This window comes from Gossypium hirsutum, chromosome A09 (genome assembly GCF_007990345.1).
Source record: "Gossypium hirsutum isolate 1008001.06 chromosome A09, Gossypium_hirsutum_v2.1, whole genome shotgun sequence".
NCBI lineage: Eukaryota > Viridiplantae > Streptophyta > Magnoliopsida > Malvales > Malvaceae > Gossypium > Gossypium hirsutum.
The window spans coordinates 1,487,481-1,508,547 of NC_053432.1; the positions used below are offsets into that span (position 1 = coordinate 1,487,481).

General features: G+C 33.0%; 2 protein-coding genes across 5 annotated transcripts; one reads left to right on the forward strand and one right to left on the reverse strand.

Annotated features, from left to right (window-relative positions):
- Nucleotides 1-6,347: 6,347 nt before the first annotated feature.
- LOC107889831 (heparanase-like protein 2) lies at nt 6,348-8,765 on the reverse strand. The gene is made up of 9 exons (XM_016814383.2): nt 8,591-8,765; nt 8,050-8,230; nt 7,800-7,954; nt 7,411-7,711; nt 7,188-7,241; nt 7,050-7,103; nt 6,783-6,882; nt 6,512-6,695; nt 6,348-6,469 (listed from the first exon to the last, which is right to left on the reverse strand). The coding sequence occupies exons 1-9, from the start codon at nt 8,763-8,765 to the stop codon at nt 6,348-6,350; spliced, it is 1,326 nt and encodes a 441-aa protein (XP_016669872.2).
- A 3,460-nt stretch (nt 8,766-12,225) lies between these two features.
- LOC107888485 (CBS domain-containing protein CBSCBSPB3) lies at nt 12,226-18,902 on the forward strand. Of its 4 annotated transcripts, XM_016812612.2 has the most exons (15): nt 12,312-12,330; nt 12,412-12,556; nt 12,645-12,813; nt 12,896-13,028; nt 13,744-13,902; nt 14,805-14,883; nt 14,997-15,110; nt 15,276-15,342; nt 16,068-16,173; nt 16,252-16,310; nt 16,810-16,919; nt 16,997-17,130; nt 17,358-17,440; nt 17,561-17,650; nt 18,420-18,902. In XM_016812612.2, exons 2-15 carry the CDS (start codon nt 12,441-12,443, stop codon nt 18,591-18,593), a joined length of 1,593 nt encoding a protein of 530 aa, XP_016668101.1. In that variant the 5' UTR covers nt 12,312-12,330; nt 12,412-12,440; the 3' UTR covers nt 18,594-18,902. The 4 variants fall into 4 exon arrangements, with proteins under 4 accessions (XP_016668100.1, XP_016668102.1, XP_016668104.1 ...); XM_016812611.2 differs by having other exon boundaries at nt 12,226-12,556; XM_016812613.2 differs by having other exon boundaries at nt 12,248-12,556; nt 13,744-13,896.
- Nucleotides 18,903-21,067: the final 2,165 nt, after the last annotated feature.

Consider the following 21,067-nt stretch of genomic DNA (forward strand, 5'->3'; position numbering starts at 1 on the left):
ACATCCCGAATTAGGGTCTAATCAAAATAGTGGTTTCGAGACCACAAATTCAAAATAGAAATAATTATTTTATGATTATTTGATGATCTATAACATGATTGCATGTTTGTGTGAAATTTTCATAAAGAAATTCTATGCATAAGATGTCCAATTTGACTTTAGGGATTAAATTGAATATGTTGCAAAACTTGTGTTCTAGAAGCTGAAGTATGAAATTGCATTGGATTATTAATTAAAGGCCTAAAATAGAAATTTTACCAAGTTAAAAAATTTTGGACAAAAATGGGCATGAATAGGAAAAATTTGAAAGAAAGGCCTTAAGGGCATTTTGGTTATTTGGTTAATAAAAGAATAAAAAGGGAAAAATCAAGCAAAAATCTTGTCCATCTTCTCCCACCTTAGCTAAAATTTTCAATGAGCCATAGCTAGGGTTTTGTTCATCTTTCAAGCTCAATCTTAAGTGCTCCCAAGCCTCGTGGTATCGAAGAATCTCGTTTGAACCTTAAGAATAATTTGGGATACAAGTGACATGTCACTAGGAATTATGATATCTGAACTCATTGAGTTGTGGTCTGAGTTCATGATTCATGTGATTTGAACTCATGAGTTGTGGTTTAAGTTCATGATTATGAGACACATGTTATGGCGGTCCGGATACTGGTCTCGTACATACTATTGATGGCGAGGTAGTCCGGTATGTGTTATGGATACCTGATAGCCTGTATGAGCAGACCCGTGAGTAGCTCGAAAGCAAGCAACATGTGATATGAGATATGAAGTAGCATTGGCTGCATATAGGGCACTTAGGTGCAAGATTCCGATGTATCCGATAGTATTCTCAGTGTTTAACGGGTAATCCAAAGAGAAGCCCAATGGGTAATGTGTAATCTTAATGAATACGACAAAGAAGCGAAAGTAAGTTATTTTGTGCAAGTGGGCATACCATGAGATATGATGAACTTGTGGTAAGAATATGCATATGTATATTTACGTGAAATTAAAGTTGAGAAGTTGATAAAAATACAAGATTATGTTCAATATGTTAATATATGATTAATGCTTATTTAAGTTGTATTTTATTTGCATATAAACTTACTAAGCTTTAAAGCTTACCCCATTTCCTTTCCTTTTCTTATAGTGTCGCCAAGCTAGCTTGGGGATTGTGGAACGTCGGGGACTCGATCACACTATCAATTGGATAATTGGGTATAGTTAGACTTTTCATTTCGAGTATAGCATGTATAGGGACTTGGTCTTTTTGTTATATGTCATATTGATTAGGCAAATGTGTTGGCTCATGATGGTGTTGTGATTCATTTTGTATATGGCCATGAGAGGTGGCTCATATTAATTATTGGGTTGTAACCCTAATCATTTATGCATGCATGCAATTGAGTTTATGTTTTGATGTGGTTTGGTTGCTTGTGGATGAAATACGTGATGAATGACATATGTATTTAATGAAAGAATGGGGACTAATAGGTATGACCATAATTATTTTGTAAATGAGTAACTTGAAAGAATAATTATAATGATGAATAAACATGAAATTGGTGTGGAATGCCATATGGTAGTATGACGATTGAAGTATGTGGTAGGTCATCATTATAAAGTCATGGATTAACCATGAATGTGTTTGCTTGTGTAATTAAATGTACCATGTTGCATGCCATGAAGTGAGATGATGTATGTATGTGCTTAAGAGTGGTAAATGGCTTGGAAAATAGCCTAAAAGTTGTCCACACGGGTAGACACACGGGCATGTATCTAGGCTGTGTGTGACACAAGGTCTGCCCCGTGGGTGTGTGGTTTGGCCGTGTGTCCCTTGCACCCTAATTAATGCAAAATAGAATGCTCGGTAGTAAATACACAGGTAGAGACACGGCCGTATGTCTTAGCCGTGTGGAGGACACGACCTCAGGACATGGGCATGTGCCTAGGTCATATGGAGCCTGCACTTAATTTTTGGAATTTAATTCGCCACACGGCCTAATCACACAGGCATGTGACTTGGCCGTGTGCTCTTATTTGGTTGATGAAATCATAGTCAGAGAGTTACACGGGCTGAGGACATGAGCGTGTCCTAGAGCCACACGGCCTGCCCACACGGGCGTGTGACTCTCTAAAACAAAAACATTTTCTAAGTGTCAAAAAGGTTCCGAAAGTTCTTGGATTAGTCCCAAACCGCTTCTGATGTATGTTTTGGGCCTCATAGGCCGTTATAAGGGACAATTTGCATGTGCTTGAATAGTTTTAAATTTGGATGAAATTTTATGGCTTGGTTTTGTATGTTTGTTTACGTTTAAGTCCGGTAATGCCTCAAACCCTGTCCCGGTATCGGATATGGGTAAGGGGTGTTACATATGGAATTCCAGCAATTGGTCCTTTTTTGCACACTCTCTTATAATATATGGACTAAATTGGTCCTGACTCTGTTGTACAAGGACCTCCCATATTGTTTTTCCCTACTAACTAAAAGAAGTAAAATAGGAAGAATTATAAAAAGAAAACAAGAATAAAAGTACAGAACAAGTTGTGGGAAAGTTATGAATGAATTGGCTACTCAAATTAGGCATCCAAGGTGCTAGTGGAAAGATTACTAAAACCCCACAAACTCTATATAACTAGGTTGACATAGAACAATTTCAATCTTTAACTAGGAGAGGCCTATACTCGTTCCATAATGGCCCGAGACAAAAGTGGGCATTCATTATCCTTAATAAAGTTTCTTTTCGCCAAACATTGAAAAGGAATATTATTTTTTTCGAGTAGTCTTCATTTAATTCTAAACTTTTGGTATGTTGTAATATTTGGAAAAATAATTCTAATGTAAATAAATGAGTTTCAAGTAATTATATTACATTTTATTGTGTTCACCTTTATCATTAAAACATGTAAGGCACTGTTTGTAAATTTCAAATTGCATTAGGCAACTTGTCATACAAGATTTATGAAAATGAAGTAGATGAAAAAAACATTGGAAACATGCTGAATCTAATATAAAAGCGACAGTGAGTGATTTATTCCTGGTGGATTGTGTTGAGATCGAAATACACCAAGGGGGTGAATTGGAGTTGTAAAAGGTTTTTGGGAAATCGCAAAAATTGAACGACTCAAGAAATTATTATGGTTCGGTCTCAATTGCCTACATTCACTACCTTAAATTTCCTCAACTAAGGATTTCCTAAATTCACTAGATTTGAACCTTTAAGGACAATGTTTAACCTTTCAAAACCCTATCTTTTCAAAGATAAGATAAAACCACTTCCCCATAAGGTTTTCTACCCAAAACATTAGGTAACACCTCACAAATGAAAGAAAAAAAAATGATGAATAAGATGATACATCTAAAAGGTGGATAATCAACAAGGAAGCACTCTCACTCAAAGTTACAACACTTGAAAGAACGATAAAAATCTTAATCCACAAGTGTGTACAAGAAATATTTAGTGAAAAATTAAGAAAGATTGGAAAATTGAGTATTTCATTTGGTATCGGTAGAAATCATCAGAGTATCGATAGAAGTGCAGGGGATGCTGAACTTTGGCTTTTGACTTGACTTGTTTCGGTAGAAGTCCTTAAGGTATTCGTAGAACACTGAGGATATCAGTAGATCTGACCAGGGTATCGATAGAAGTCCCAAAACAAAACTACCATACTTACTAGAATACGTTCTACCAATAGAAGACCAAGCTGTATCGGCAGAACCCAGAATTGTATCAGTAGAACTTCCAGTTCTACCGGTAGAATTTTGTGGCCTTTTCAAAGTAATTTTCATCTTGATTTCTACCGACACTTGTCCACCTAAGTATCGGTAGAAGTCGTTCAGACTTGAAAAACTCATTAAAAATCAAGTGAACTCAAGGCTTTTTTGAAAAGTTTATTTTGTCCAACACTTTGAAAATAATTTTTAGGACTTATACACAATTTTTGCAAATTTAAGTAGGGGATTTTTAATATTGATTTTGTTATATCAAAATACTAGAAAAAAATAGAGCTAACAATCTCCCCTTTTTGATATAACAAAATATTTTAAAAATTTGCTAGCTCCCCATATCTTGAACATTATTTTCAAAGCAAGCTCTCTTTTTGAAAAAAAAATTTAGATGTCATTTCATTTAAGTTTCCAACTTAAAAATTTGGCTTTAAGATTAAGTTGAAAGAATTTGTAGTGAAGCAAATTTTGCATTGTTCTCTCTCTTTTTTGTAATATAAAAAAGAACGTTTGCTTGAAAAAACTAGGGGAATAAGTACACAATACATAAACATTTGAAGACATTAAGAAAAAAATGAAGCAACCAAAGGCAAACAGAAGAAAAATAAAGAATGGCAATACATTTTAAACAAAAGCATCCAAATGCAATGAAAATCAAATTTCCCAAAGCAACCAATATGCAACCAATATTAATATCCTAAATATCCAAAGAATGAAAACCAAACAACCTAAACGAGTGACATAATCCAACCAAAAAGCATATAAAAATCACCCAAGAAGTGAGGTCCTAATCATCCGAAGGCGGGGGAAACCGAAAGGCCAACTCATTGATACCTTCGTCTAATTGATTGTAGCGATCGTCGAAATGAGCTGTCAATGCATTAAAGCGTTCATTGACTTGCAATGATCCATTGATCGCCTTGAGTAAACATGCTGTGTGTGGGGTTGGCGGAACGAGGACAGCTGGATAAGCCTCATGCGGAGTCCTAGGAGCATTAGATGATTGTGGAGCAATCGGTGGAACCGTCGATGCCTGAGCTATCGAGGATTGTCGATCGAACTTGCAGGCCCAATTTCCCTCATCATCAAGCTTCCAACTGCAACTATGCACAGTTGAGATATCAATAAAGGAGTTTATGGCACGACCAGGGTCTACACTTATGTTAATTCTAAGGGTATGAAACATAAGAGAAGGAAAGTTCCGTAACATACGGTTTTTGTTCCTACACATCAGTAACCTAACAATCTCGAGAAGACAAAAGAAAAATTATAATGTAAAAATTAAACTAAAAACAAAAATATAAAAATAAAATAAAAAAGGCTAAATTGATAAAAATCAAATGTTCCTAATATTTTAGTCCCCGACAACGGTGCCAAAAACTTGATGGTCACTAAACTAACTATAAATACGAAAAAGGCAAGTGCACCTATCGAACAATAGTATAGCTATGGTGAGTAGAGAATATTGTATGCACGAGGACTAAAAGTATTAGTAATTACCGTTTTTCTATTATTTAGCCGACAATTTGGAGTGATGTGTTTTAATCTAAATTTACTAAACTAATTTAACTAAGAATGCAACTGAGAATGAATCAAAGAAATAATCGAATATTAACCAATGGGATAGACGATATCCAGGAAAGAAATAATCAACGTAAGGTTGTTGTTCCTAGACATCAATAACCTAACAATCTCGAGAAGACAAAAGAAAAATTATAATGTAAAAATTAAACTAAAAAATATATAAAAATAAAATAAAAAAGGCTAAATTAATAAAAATCAAGTGTTCCTAATATTTTAGTCCCCGACAACGGTGCCAAAAACTTGATGGTCACTAAACTAACTATAAATACGAAAAAGGCAAGTGCACCTATCGAACAATAGTATAGCTATGGTGAGTAGAGAATATCGTATCCACGAGGACTAAGAGTATTAGTAATTACCCTTTTTCCATTATTTAGCTGACAATTTGGAGTGATGTGTTTTAATCTAAGTTTACTAAACTGATTTAACTAAGAATGCAACTGAGAATGAATCAAATAAATAATCGAATATTAACCAATAAGATAGACGATTTCCAGGAAAGAATCCACAATATCTAGGAAAGAATCCATTTAGACTTCTCCTATTATTATGAGTCTATATTAAACGATTTATTCACTTGTTTCTTGATCCATAGAAATCCATAAAGTATGTTAATATCTCTTTCAAGAGTAAGAACAACTGACTCTAGGTTGATTAATTGAAATTTCTTTCTAATTAAAACCCCTATCGTCGCATTAATTTGATTTATGGATTGTCCTATTAGATCTGGTAGATTTATGTCGTCCTATTTCTAGGATTGCATCTAACTCTAGTCAATTATGCTAGATCTACTCTTAAACAGGGACTTTTGCTCCACTAAAGCGACAATGAGTGATTTATTCCCGGTGGATTGTTTTGTCCATTCAAAATATAGTAAGAAATGAATTGTGATAAAAGGTGAAAATTGAAGGAAACTAAAATTTCAACATTCATACATAACTAAGAACAATAGTAACAACTGAAAAAATAAGTTAGAAACTCTTATCACATTCTAAAAGTTCAAGCAGAGTTTGAAGGTATTACATTTTAGATAAAGAAATGATGTAATTTAAGCATAGGCAGGGACTTGAAAGTCTCTGATGGTTACATAGACTATGGAATGAGTTGCAATAGAGATTGGTGTGGAAGCATTGACAAGCTTTGGCTCCATCGCAGGAATTTCGAATGTTTCTGTTAGAACCATTGGAACGTCATTCAGCATCATGATTTAACCTTGTATATTTCCAGCTAGCGCAGCCAAATGATACTCTTCTCTATTTTGGGAACCTCTAAATTCCAAATTAGGCTTCGCACCATCTGTGGATCTCAAATTACGAATCTGATGTTCGTAATTTGAAAGGGTGACATTGAACGAGCTATCCTTTGACAAGTTAATAAAAATGACAGAAATCCTAGGCTGCAAGAGAGAAAATGATGCAGATAACAATTAATAAAAATAAATAATTTCAAAAACAAAAAGTTTACTCTATCAAAGTTGGCATACCTTTTTCTTCCCACAGTGAGCATATACATGCAAATTTGGGTTAGACTCTTGAGTTACAGCAAGTACAGTACTTCCCATAAGTCGGTGCCATAGAAGTGCACTAGAAACGAAACAAACTGATAAGATGAACTATGTTGGCTGTAATAGGTAAAAAAGCAAGGATAAGGCTCACACTATCTGTGTGAAGATACGGACCCGTAGTAATATGGATCAGGAATAGATGTTGTAGTATTAAGTAAAGTATAATTTTCACCGATGAGAGTTTACCTGCAGAAGACCTTGTGATTATCGGTTGAAGCCATTCCCAATTGATCAAAATACCTGTTAAGGGAGAAAAGTTTGAAGATGTGTTTTATTTCACAAAAAAAAAGGTAGAGGTAGAAGAAAATGAGAGAAAAGTATTACCAAAATCCATAAGCAAAGGTTGGGGACAAATCCTTAGCACCATCGTTAAGAGCTCTGCCAGATTCAGAAACCTAAGCTCCCGACTGTGGTTTAAACTTGTTGAAAATATTCAAAACACCTTTATAGGTTTGGGCAACTTGATTTAGGTAAGTTGGATCTTGAATCTTGGTAATCATGTTTGGATCATCACCTGCATATGCATCCATCGAATTAAGAAACTGACCCTACTAGTAATAAGTAAGCCTCTAAAAGCTCTTCAATAAACACTGAATTGAGACATATTTGGATACCAGGTCCAAGATTATAGATATGATGTGTAACTCCATCAACAACTTCATGTCCTGAAACTTCTAGGAAGGAATTAAACCATTTCTCATCATAATAGCCGCTAGGACCTAGAACCTTTAGTTGAGTTTTGGGATCTGGGTGTAATTCTTTCACTAGATTCTTAAATACTACTATGTCTTTTCCATATTGTTCAGCCTCAATGCTTGCACCCATCCCAGCTTCGGAGAGTTGATTTCCTGAAATGATAAATTGATTAAAATACAAGTCAAAAAATATAATGAAAAATAATCTCGTGCAGAGCCTCGGGAAAACAAATTTAGTTACCAAATTCATAAGAATCAACTTTGTATCCCCTAGAAATAGTATACTTCATGAAATCCCTTGCATTTTGCAATTTCCAATCTCCAACCCAAAGACCCTTTTCGATTTGTGACTGGTTTCTTCCGAGAAGAGCATTCAACCCGAATGTAACCTTTACTCTTCAAAATGTCATATCAATAAATTCAATGTCTTTACTAAGAAAAAAGAAAAAGGGAATGCTTAATTTTTTTTCAGAACAAATAGAAATATCAACCCAGTTTGATTGAAAATTTTATTGAGTTCGTCCCATCTTTCTATGGGAAGGCAACCCTGAGAGAATCCAAATAAACTATCTTCATTTTTCATGAAATTGGGGCAATTCTTAACTCCTCCTACTCCGTATACCACTTGATCTTGCAATGACCCACCAACTTGGATTCTTAAAGGATTGAATGCTGAAAGTAATTTTAAAAATTAGTTTGAAATTACTTTTACCAGCGTTGAACCGAGTTTAGTCCAACTCGTTCACATAACCACTCTTATGAGGTGGCTTTTAATAGTATTCGAATCGCAATATTTGCAATCTCTTTTTTGATTCTTAGGGTATGGACTACCACGGATGAATTAATGATAGAGACATATAATATTATATACGTAGAACTCACATTTTATTGCATTTATGAGACCCTTCTTTTTCAAATCCTACGGAAAACATAAAATAAAAGGAAATTCAAAATTTATGTAAAAGACATTGTTCATACACACACAATAAAAATTTCTTACCAAATTTAAAAGTCCAGCCTTTCCCTAAGGACAGTGATTGTAGTTGCATTTTTCAGTAGGCCACCAATCCAATGTAGCGCATACAAAGTTATCATCTGTTTCAGCAATTGATGTTGCTCCTTGAATCACAACGTTCACATTTTGTGTCGACAAAAGTGATATTTGGGAAACAAGGATTGCTAGGCCGAATATGCATTTCAAATCCATATTCACGATATCTAAATATTAGGAAAGAGCAGAATGAATTAAAGGTAATGCAATTGTAATCATGCATGCGTTTATATATATATATATTTATGCATGTATTAAAAGTTTGTTACAATTAGATATGAATATAAAATATGTTGGGAAATTTAATCGTGGTAAAGGCATCATTATCCTTTTGTTTAAAAGTTACACTTTTGCAGCTGCAACTTATTTCTTTTCAACTACGGTCGAGATAATGATTCCAACTCGTTAGTTGGCATGAAAATTTCATTTTCAAACCATTTTTGGGCCATCTACCATTCAAATTCCAAACTAAAGGCTTGTATTGTTGCTTTAGCTTTTATGTCTTGTTGTCCAAATTGTTAATGGAAGAGGAATGTGGGTTTTGTTACTAGGAAAATTGTAATTTTAATAATATTTTAACAAGTAGATATTGCATGTTAAGGAAGTCTGCGGGAATTATATTATTGCAATAATTAAGCCTATCATTAATCTTGAAATGTTAGAAATTCCGTATCGATGGTAGTGGCTTTTGAGAAAAAGTTTCCCATGTTAGTTTCTTCAAAAATTTTCTGGAGAGGACCTATCTACTTTCGCTCCAAAATCCTAAATCTCTTTCATGAATTTTCATAAACTCTATAGTATCTTAAAATATTTTTGTACATAAAAGAACTTTCTGAGTTATTTTAATATGCTCGATAATTGAAAGTAATATATATTTTAAATCAATTCTATCGTATATGGATTTCAATAGAAATATTTTTTTTTTCTTCTTCTTTGTTTTATAGAAAAGATAGACCACAAGGTTTGTATAAGATAATGAATTGTTGGTTTGAGAGTGTTACTCTGGGCCTTTAGAAAATGCATCTTAACGATGATGACATCAACTACCTAGACAAAGCAAGACCTTCTTTTGTTTTCAGTGTAATGAAATGCATAAAAAATCAAACAGTTATAACTTAAACTCGAAACCTATAGGGATAGTTTATTTTATTTTTTTTGAATTTTTGTGTCTTTTTTTTTATATTGAAAATTCGAAACCAATTAGGGAAGAACAAGTGTTGCCCAAGTGCCCATATTTCACTTTGTATACAATAAAAGCCCAATAGATAAGCCACCTACCTAGTGGATTTGAAACTTGGGTCAGTTGGCCAAGTAGTACAAAATTATTTATTTAAAATTTACAAAGTATATTTTCCGTACAAATTCGGGGTTACTGACATTGCAAAATTACTAAAAACTATTAATTAAATATGTTTGAATGTTTATAAACTTTATTATTTGATATAAAGTTGTTTGGATTATTTATGTTTTTTAATTGATGAAATTTCACCAACTGATGATTATATTGTGTAGATGTATTTTTTTCGCAGTGGCATCTATCTTGTTTTTCTTTGAACCACTTAATTTTTTTGGCAAACGAGAGGAGTTAACCCCCTATTCAATTATCCCTTTTTCCTCACATTTGAATAATATAGGGACTAGATTACCCTATTTTAATTTGAAAGGGACTGAAATGATCATGTCCTAATATTTTATTAATAGAAATAGTCAATTTTGTCGTCAATTGTCCTTTTTTGCACACTCTCTTATAGTACATGAACTAAATTGGTCCTGACTCTGTTGTACAAGGACCTCCTGCGTTATGTTTCCCTACTAACTAAAAGAAGTAAAATAGGAGGAATCATAAAAATAAAACGAGAATAAAAGAATAAAACAAGTCATGGGAAAGTTATGAACGAATTGGCTACTCAAGTTAGGCATCCAAGGCGCGAGTGGGAAGAGTACTCAAATCCCACAATATCAAAATGACCAGGTTGATGTAGAGCAATTTCAATGTTCAACTAGGAGAGACCTATACCTGTTCCATAGCGGCCTGAGACAAAAGAGGGCGTTCGTTATCCATAATAGAGTTTCTTTCTGCCAAACATTGAAAAAGAAAATTATTTTCTTCCAATAGCGTTCATTTAATTCTTAATTTTTGGTACGTTGTAATATTTGGGAAAAAAATATTTCTAAGGTAAAGAAATGAGTTTTGATTAATTATATGCCATTTTATTGTGTTTATATTTATCATTGAAACACGTAGGGCATTGTCTTTAAATTTGAAATTGCACTAGGCAACTTGTGACAAAAGATGTACGAAAATGAAGTAGATGAAAAAAACATTGGAAATATGTCGAATCTAATATAGAAGCAATATTGAGTGATTTATTCCCGGTGGATTGTTTTGTCCGTTCAAAATATAATAAGAAATGAATTGAGATAAAGAGAGATAAATTGAAGGAAACTAAAATTTCAACATTCATACATAACTAAGAACAATAGTAAGAACTGAAAAAATAAGTTAGAAACTCTTATCACATTCTAAAAGTTCAAGCAGAGTTTGAATGTATTACATTTTAGATAAAGAAATGATGTAATTTAAATACAGGTTGGGACTTGAAAGTCTCTTATGGTTACATAGACTATGGAATGAGCGCAATAGAGATGGGTGTGGAAGCATTGACAAGCTTTGGCTCCATCGCTGGAATGTCTAATGTTTCTGTTGGAACTATTGGAACGTCATTTAGCATCACGATTTGACCTTGTATATTTCCAGCTAGCGCAGCCAATTGATACTCTTCTCTATTCTGGGAGCCTCTAAATTCAAAATTAAGCTTCGCAACATCCGTGGATCTCAAATTACAACTCTCATGTTCATAATTTGAAAGGGTGACATTGAACAAGTTATCCTTCGACAAGTTAATAAAAATGATAGAAATCCCAAACTGTAAGAGAGAAAATGATGCAAATAACATTTAATAAAAATAAATAATTTAAAAAATAAAAAGTTCACTCTATCAAAGTTGGCATACGTTTTTCTTATTGTAATAATAAAATTTTTTATATTTTAAGATGAAATAAAATAAAATAAAATAATATTATATTATGAGTCTAAAATAATGAATAATCCTAATATACTTCTTTTATGAATTTATCTAATCTTAGGAATTCATATTTATTAACTAATAATAATTTTAAAATTCTACTTTTTTTTAATTTTATTTTTGAAAAAAATATTTTGGTAAAACAACTTGTCAGTCTTTCAATTTCGAGATTTAGCAAATTGGTTCATTCCAAAAATTTAATCCCTATAGATGTCGAAAGTGAGCAACAATGTACAATTTATCACAATATTAATATTCCATCTATTGTACGTGATTTTGATTGGTATAATAATAAAATATGTAAATATTAAAGGACAAATTTATTATTATATCAATCAAAATTATGCACAATTGATGTGAGATATTAATTATGTGATTAATTGTATTTAATTATTCATTTTTAAAATTAATTTTTGTTGAAAGGTAATAATTTACTTAATTTTAAAAATCTTAAAAAAGAGAAAATTGTTTTCAAATAAAGAAAATCATATATTTGAACTTGAGAAAAATAGGTTGCCTTAAAAAATACTTTTTGAAAAAATAAAATAAAATCATGGTGGTGAAGCCCTGAAACCGGCCACGAGGGATGAGAAAGGGAGTGGTCAAACAGAAATGACCACTTAATTTCCTATTCTGTGATAACCTCTCTTTCTCTATCTGTCTTTCTATCTATCTATCAATTCATCTTCCGAAAACTTATTTTTGATTCAATTTAGATATCGTGAACAAACAAAAATTTGTGGAAATGAGCAGCCAGACGTTGCCTCCGGCGTCAACAACCCGCCGTGATTCTCAAAAAAGAAGATCAAATAGCACTAAGAAGTCTCATTCCTTCAACCATGCCAAGCCCATGTCTCCTTCGTTAGTTTCCTTTTTTTTTTTCTTATCTGTTAATATTATTACCTTTTGAATTTTGAATTTACCCAATGACCTTGTTTCATTTTGTTAGTTCCATCCCTGGTGAGAGGACGGTGAAAAAGCTCAGGTTATCCAAAGCCCTTACCATCCCGGAAGGAACCACCGTGTCTGAGGCTTGTAGGCGGATGGCAGCCCGTCGTGTCAATGCTGTGTTGCTCACCGATTCTAATGCCTTACTCTCTGGGATCGTTACTGACAAGGTATTTTTTTTCCTTCTTTATTTTGCTTGCCTCATTGTCTTTTTTATAACCATGTTAATATATATGTGTATATCATCGCCAGGACGTTGCCACTAGAGTAATAGGGGAAGGGTTGAAGCCAGAGCAGACAGTTGTATCTAAGATCATGACGCCTAGTCCAATTTTTGTTTCGGCAGACTCTTTGGCCATTGAGGCACTTCAGAAGATGGTTCAAGGTAGTTGATTATGTTATGTTTGGCACATAACCCAATTGTTTTTTTTTATAATATTTTTTAGAAATAATTGCTTATATTCCAATGGTGTTGGACGAAAAAACCTGTTATATTGTTGATTTTTTACGGTATTTGGAAGGAACTTTGATATGTTTGTAAAGTTTAAATGGTGATTGTATGTTCATGTGCTGAAGCTCGTTGGTAGCTAATTGCATTTGAGAAAGATACAAGACAAAACCAAGATTTGTTGTCGAATTTATATTTTCATGCAGTGTCTTGTTATAGCTGGTTTGACAGGTTAGGTTGGGAATTATCTGTTACCATCAAACATTAGGCTTTGATTTAACCCTTGACAGAAGTGGATGTTTTATATAATGGGCAGAACTTGAGGTGACTGTTGGAATTTAGTAAATTTATTATTATTTTCTGATAAGTATTTTTGTCATAGCCTTGAATTATAAGTAAGTCTTACAGTTTTAAGGAGTCCTTAACAATCACTTTAAGGTTTTATGTAGTCCATGGTCGTTTGTTAATTTCATTTTGTCAGGGAACTATTGTAGAATTTCTCTAATTAATGGTAGAACTGCGAATCATTGACTTGATACATGCCACAGTTGCACTAAGGTTTATTACAAATTTACAATAGCAGAATCGTTATTAAACTTTTAGTGCTAGTGTACACACATGTAAGTCATCTCATTCAATGGTTCTTTGACAGGAAAATTCAGGCATCTCCCTGTTGTGGAAAATGGTGAAGTCATTGCCATGTTGGATATTACAAAATGCCTTTATGATGCTATCTCAAGAATGGAGAAGGCTGTTGAGCAAGGAAATGCAATTGCCTCTTCAGTGGACCAAAATGGAAGTAAAGGTTCTGGTTGGTTAATTTGTTTTCTTTGGGATTGAAGGCTATAACATTCTAATGATTCGATGCTACTGCATGCATATATTTGAGAAGCTCTTCATATTGTCTCTGTTGTTCCAGCAATATTTATCTTCTGGAGAAAATAGAGAATAGAGAGGGAGAGAGGGAGGAGTGATTGGAAGAAAGAGACTTGTAATTCAATGAGATTTTGTGCTTTTAGATGATATCAACAGTACTACTGAGAAGATGATGTGGTGAAAGTAGATGACTAATAAACAGGTCTTGGGTAGTTGGTTTTAACCCCTTTTCTTTTCTCATGAACTAAAATTGGTTACAAGCATGTAAGGTACCGTTATGAAAAGTTATGGCCTTCAATGTGCATGGATAAAATAGTGCTTATCCTAGTTGTTTAACGCCTTTGGTGAAATCATTTATCTATTTTTTTTTTCTGAGGGGGTTTTGTGTCGAACAACAGTACACTTCTTCTATTTTTAGTGTAGAGACAAGTCTTGACTTGTCAGAAATCCTGTGTTTGATATCCGTCTCTATTGTCACAACAATTGTGTCCATGTTTGTAATATTACATTCATAGGATTTACCTTTTGAGTGTGAGGAAATTATTTGTTAAAGTTTTGTAGGTATCATACTGAATAGCAGTTTGTTGGTATTCCTAATTTATATATCAAGAGAGGAGGGCATGATTTAAATCGTTCAAATTAAAACTTTTATAATTCCAGTTTCCTTGCTATTATATTTCTTTATACTTAAAGAGATTAAGAAAGGTTCATATGTATTAGCAACATATCTTTGAACAAGGCGTGTGATCAAGCATATAGATTACTGCTCTTACCATACAGACTGAAACCTGTGATTTCTTGGTTGACATTTTGTTTTGTTTGTCATGTTCTTTTCAGCATCACATGCCTTCATGGAAACTTTGAGGGAGCGGATGTTCAAGCCATCCTTGTCTAGTATCATTGCTGAAAATTCGGAGTAACTTTTTATCTCAGCTGTCTGATGTGTCGAAATGCAATTTTCAATTTTCTATTAGTCATGCTCTTTTTATTATTTGCTTTACCAGCCCTTGTACCTTCTTCCTTTTTCAGTGTTGCAGTTGTTTCATCATCAGACCCTGTCTGTGTTGCTGCAAAAAAGATGAGGGACTTGCGGATTAATTCAGTTGTTACAGTTACAGGGAACAAAATTCAGGGGATACTAACGTAACACCTTTTTACTCATCACAATACTTTCATGAATTCATTAGTATTAGTTTTTGAGGTCTTTTGCACTATTACATGTATTTAGTGTGGTTTTGGAAGGTCTGTTTCGAGTCATTTGACATATATTGTGATTTCTTATGGTTTCTTTAATGATATGAACTGCAGTTCAAAGGATATCCTTATGCGAGTTGTGGCACAAAACCTGTCTCCTGAACTTACTCTCGTGGAAAAGGTTCAGTTCTTGATTTTTTTTTTTTGTACAGTATAGTCTTTGTTATTTACCCTCCACTGATGTTTACAGGAGATATTAACCTTCGTTTGAAATTGTGTGTATATTAAACTGAGCTTTAACTCTATTGTGCATATGTACATTGGTAAATAATATATGCTTAGCATTTATATAAAATTCTTGTGCTTGACAGTTTTCATAAATAGTTTTGTTATCTGCGGAGTAATTTCTTGATATTGTTTTCAAGAGTATTCCAGTGGTTATCCTTTGTTTCTTTACATATATGTTGTACTAGTGGCTATCCAGAATTTAATTGCATGTTTTCAGTAACCTCTTTTTAGTGGTGTCTGAGTTTTGATTGTTAATTGTAGTTACTCCTATAGCTTTACTTTGGACAGTTACAGTGGTTTATGTTGCATGGAATGATTAAATTAATTTGGAAAATGAAATTTTTTTGGTTCTTTTAAGTTCTAATTCTTTCGAAAGGATCAGTTGCATATATATTGCATCTCAACTTTGCTTAATTGTATTGCTGGTATCTGGCCTTGGAATGGAATGTGCAATTTATATCATGTATTTCTTACACAAGATGGGTCCAGGATTTAAGTGCAAATTTTTTTAGCGTAAATGGTTTCTGGTTCCAAAATTTTTTGTGCTTTCTTTTTTGATAAAAAACTTTTGATACTTCTGTTTTTGATAACCAGACTAATGTTTTCTTTATCTTATAGGTGATGACACCCAACCCTGAATGTGTGACAGTAGAAACAACAATCCTTGACGCACTGCATTTAATGCATGATGGAAAGTTTTTACATCTTCCTGTTCTAGACAAAGGTGAGCTTTGGTCTTTTTATATAGTTTTAGAATCACAATTCGTTCTTGTTCATATTCACGGAAATGGCTGTTGTGCAGATGGAAATGTTGCTGCTTGTTTGGATGTTCTGGATATAACTCATGCAGCAATTTCTATGGTATGCATGATGCGATTTTTATGTATTTCAGACTTTTATTTATTTTGTGTTTATGAATTGTATATTTAGGCGATTGCTTTTAGGCTAAGGGGAAGATTATTTACTTGGGGTTTACTTCATTGTTGCCTCTTTTTCCCATCTCCTTTTTTGCTTCATAAATGTTTCTAAAAAGGAAGATAAGAATCTATTAGAAAATTAACCAATAACTAGAATCTAACCCCAACCCTTACGTAAGTATTCTATAAAGAAGGAAAAATGCTTTTTTTCTCCGGAATATATAATTATGGTTTTTAATTATCCAAAAAAAATTATTTTTACCTAGAAGTGCTTTTTTAATTCCTAAAAGCAAATAGCAAAAGAAAAAGCAAAACAGAGCCTCGATAAACCAGGTTTATATTTACTCTGATCCATGAATTTCCTTTCAACCCATGTGAGAAAAGAGCAAGAATCACATTCTCACTATTTTTTCTTTTGTTTTCAAAATTTTTTACTTTTGAAGGTTGAAAGTAGCTCTGGAGTTGCTCTTAATGAAGTGTCAAGCACAATGATGCAAAAATTCTGGGATTCTGCCCTTGCTTTAGATCCGCCAGGTGATTATGACACTCACAGGTATTACTCATGCTGCCTCATTTACAATCCAAACCCGTTTATACTGTGGAATTAACCGTACAGAGTGTTCATTTCAGTGAAATGTCTGCAGTCATGGCATCAGATGGTGCAGATACTGGAAAACTATCACCCCATCATTCCCTTGGCCACGGGAACTCATTTTCTTTCAAACTTGAGGATCTTAAGGGTCGTCTACATCGATTCAGTTTTGGTATGTAACGCTGTATGTCAAGCTGCTTTCAGCGGAAAATTATCTGAATTTATATAAATACGTCATTTCATACCTAGAAGCAACAACGAACTGATACCTGGACTTCTGTATTGAAAACAAAGAAATATTCTATAGGCTAAGCAACCATGTTGAAGGCTTTGCTAGTATTTTTTTCTCCATTATGTTGTAGGCTTTCAAAAGCATCATACTTGTATTTTGTTCTTCAGGTACTGAGAATTTAAACGAGCTTTTATCTGCTGTAATGCAAAGAACTGCTTCCAGTAATGATAATAGACGTCCTCAGCTTTTGGTTAGTTGTTGGGTTTATTTATTTATTTTGTACTTCCTATGGTTTTTTCAAATTTTCTTGTTTGTTTTCATTCATACATTGATTCTTTTCTTTATTTTTTTTTCTCTTGTTTTTTTATAGTATAAGGATGATGAAGGTGACAAGGTTCTACTCACCAATGACACTGATCTTGTTGCTGCGGTTAACAGTGCTAGATCCATAGGAAAGAAGGTAACGCATTGTTTGTATTAGACTATTGCTTCCCTCTTCTTTGACCATCCTATTTATTTTCTGTTGTTGGTTTCCTTTTGTTTTCACTTCACTTAAGGCTTTGCTTGGTAGAGTGGAAAGAAAATTGGAAAGCTGAAAATTTCAAGGGGTAGAAAAATAGAAAGATGGAAAAGATCATTTTTTTTTCCACGGATGTGCTTGGTAGGAGATATGGAAAAATGAAAAAAAAAAAGTAATTTTCTTTCCATCCATTGTTTGGTAGAGTTGAAAAACGAAAGGAAAGACAATAAAACATTTCAAAAATGCATAATTTTGAACTAATATGCACTTCTCTCCCATTTTCTCTCCTCTCATAATTCCAATGTGAAAGGATTTATTTTTATGCATTAGGATGGAAAATGATGTCTCCTATTTTATTTCCAATAAAGCACTCTCAAAATTTATTTTCTTTTCACTTTTCCACTCTCTCCTTCCATTTCTCCACTTTTCCACCCGACTAAGCCCACCCTAAAAGATTATTATTTGTATAAAAACTTCATTAATTTTCATATTATTTACTCCAAGTAACAAGACAAGTTCATGAACCCAGCTTCGTGAGTTGTTCATCTCACACATCGGAAATTTGCTGAAGCTGGTGTTGGGAGTAGCCTGGTGCAGTTTTCAAAGTAGGCACAAGATAAAAGGAAAAAGAAAATTTTGATAAGACAAATAAGGTGTAGTTGCTGCTGATATATTATTCTAAATTTATAATTGTCTTCCTTTGGTACAGGTGTTAAGATTGCATCTGGATTTTTCCGAGTCAGCTGAGCAATTACAATCAGAACCAATTGCAAGTGCCAAGAGAAGCAGCGCAGGGGTACCTTTGCACTTGGGTTTATTGGCCGGTACTGTTGTCCTGACTAGCATCGGTGTACTTGTCTACTTAAAGCGCTCGAAATTGTGAGGTTATGCTAAATTATCTGCCAAAAACAACATAATATGAATCGTAGCATTGATTAATTAGGCAAGGCAATGAAAGTTAATCGGGGGTAGAAGGTACGAACTTAAGTTCTTTATACAGTCCACAGAAATCATTTTTGTTCCACTTGTATGTAACTCAGATCTAAGAAGGAAAAGCACTTGTGAGGGTATTTGAGCATCATTGTATACTATTTTGACATTCTTTCAGTGACTCAATGAAGCACTGCCATGTACATATGTATGGATGTTTTAAATATTCCATGCTTCAGTTATCTGAGGGCAAATTCTGAAAGATGTGCGGTGGAGATTTATTCTGATACTTTTTGCAAGAAACACAAATTTTCTTCATATTTAGGGGGTGGCTGACATTGCTGGTAGATGTAAGTTTGAGTATGTTGGTAAGGCATCGTAAACTGTTGGGGTATGTTGGTAAGGCATCGTAAACTGTTGGGTTAAATAAAACAATATATTTTGTTTCTACAATTATGTAAAGAATTTATTGGTTTGTCCATTTTAGACATTTGTTATGTTGGGTGAGCCGTTATTAGTTAGAAGAAAATTGTGTAGTGTAGACTAATGGTTTTGACATTGGATCGGTGATTGAACCGATTAGGTTATCGGTTCAATCTGTTTGATTAAAAAAAATATTAAAATAAAAAAAAAACCTTAATTCAGTTGGTTCGTATTGATTTTTGATTTAATTGGTTCAAAGCTAATTTTTAGATTAGTATCCTAATTGGTCTTGTTTGGTTCAAACAGCATTGGTGTAGAAGTTTAAGCTTTTAAGATTGACACGCAGTGTACAATAGAAGTTAAAATTGACCCAAATGCAATACACTACACTAGATTTATGGCACATTTACGGTGTAGGTGAAAATATTATGTTACGTAATAAAAATATTTATTAACAATTCGTATGAAAATTAATTGATACTTTTGTTATAATTGGTAATGTTAAATGTTTATTATATATAACATTTCATGTTTAAATTTCATTATAATCAAATTTTTTTGTTATGTATAAAAAGTAAAAATAACATCCTTATGAAAATATAAATTAATTTGTATATAAGAAGATAAGTTACTAATTTCACATTAAGTTGGTTCTCTTAGAAAAAAAATGGTTAAGAAAACAGAGTTTACAGTTATAGTGGAAGTTTTATTTTTATTTTCAAAATCGAGTCCTTTTATAATATTTAGAGTAATAAATAATACATGTGCTTTGTGCAAGATAGATTTAGTTAATCTTGGCTTTCAATCGAACGAGCTTCTTTGTTATTTTCATACCATGAATAGTAAAATAATTTATTTACTTCTTAACAGAATAACGATATTTCATTAGTGTCAAGCCTTGTTTTTAGGGAAATCGATGCTATTTATTTATAGAGAGAAGTACGAGAATTCTGGTTGCATAAGCCCTTGACAAATATATTATTTAAACAGAAAACACAGTTCCACTCTAAGTGAGATAGGGGGCAACATATGTTTGATCTAGTGCCACTTAGTATATTTGTTTGGTATACTTGTATTTTTTAAACAAATTGGCTTAATAGAATATTCATTAATTACATCAATACCTTTTGCATATTGTCCTCAATATTTTTGTACACAAAGCAAAAAGAAAGTAAATATTGACTCACAGGTTATCTAATGTTTAACTAATACTAAGAGGTATTACGTGGTCAGATCGTAATATGAAAAAACAAATTGTATTAGTAGAAATACCTAAACAAGTCATTAGTCTAATCTGAAATTAGAAAATCGATAGAAAGACTAATATGTCATCTATCAAGTCTAATTGGAAAGGTGTTTTGTCTTAAGCATCGACTCCTGGAAGATAGAGACATAAATGTGAATGAATGGACTAACAGTACATCGGACAGGACCCAAGTTGAATAGATCCTAGATCCATTTATGGATTTCTTCACCTGTGATATTTAGTGTGAGATACCTTAATCCTACGTGGATGATGGACTATGTATGCATGACTTGTATACTTTGATGTAAGTAAAAACCTAAGTTCAAATAGATAAGGTCGAACGTTGGTGCGTTGGGTATACGACTTTTGTAGTATATAGTATCATTTATAATAGTGGAATTCATAACCCAACTAAAGGGTAAATGATATCGTCTCAGCAGAATTACATGATAGATGAAAAGTAAATATCGCCATGAGTCGTTTGTCTTTGTGATAAATGACTTAATTACTATTTAATAGTAATTGACTTTTCATGAAGGAAGATGTGATGATTACCATGAGATAAAATAAGATCATATTGAGAAATCATATTTATCCTAAAGAGATTAAGTGTATCTTATAAGAGTAATACACTTAAAACAAGGTTATTGGACGAAAACTTATTAAGTAGCTCTCATAATCATCTCCCACAATTCGTTGTGGCAAATTAAAGTCTTTTTGGAACTTAACAATCTTGTTTTCTAGCTATTTTATATGAT

Bases quoted from the DNA above. Each gene is read 5' to 3' on its own strand.
- LOC107889831 (XM_016814383.2), bottom strand. From the start codon at position 8,765: ATGGATTTGAAATGCATATTCGGCCTAGCAATCCTTGTTTCCCAAATA. The intron at 6,883-7,049 runs GTAAACTCTCAT...TTTCGTTTCTAG, and splicing joins AATCACAAGGTCTTCTGCAG to TGCACTTCTATGGCACCGAC. The intron at 6,470-6,511 runs GTTAAATCATGA...TGGTTCTAACAG, and splicing joins GCTAGCTGGAAATATACAAG to AAACATTCGAAATTCCTGCG.
- LOC107888485 (XM_016812611.2), top strand. From the start codon at position 12,441: ATGAGCAGCCAGACGTTGCCTCCGGCGTCAACAACCCGCCGTGATTCT. The intron at 12,814-12,895 runs GTATTTTTTTTC...TATCATCGCCAG, and splicing joins CTGGGATCGTTACTGACAAG to GACGTTGCCACTAGAGTAAT. The intron at 17,131-17,357 runs GTATGTAACGCT...TTTGTTCTTCAG, and splicing joins TCTACATCGATTCAGTTTTG to GTACTGAGAATTTAAACGAG.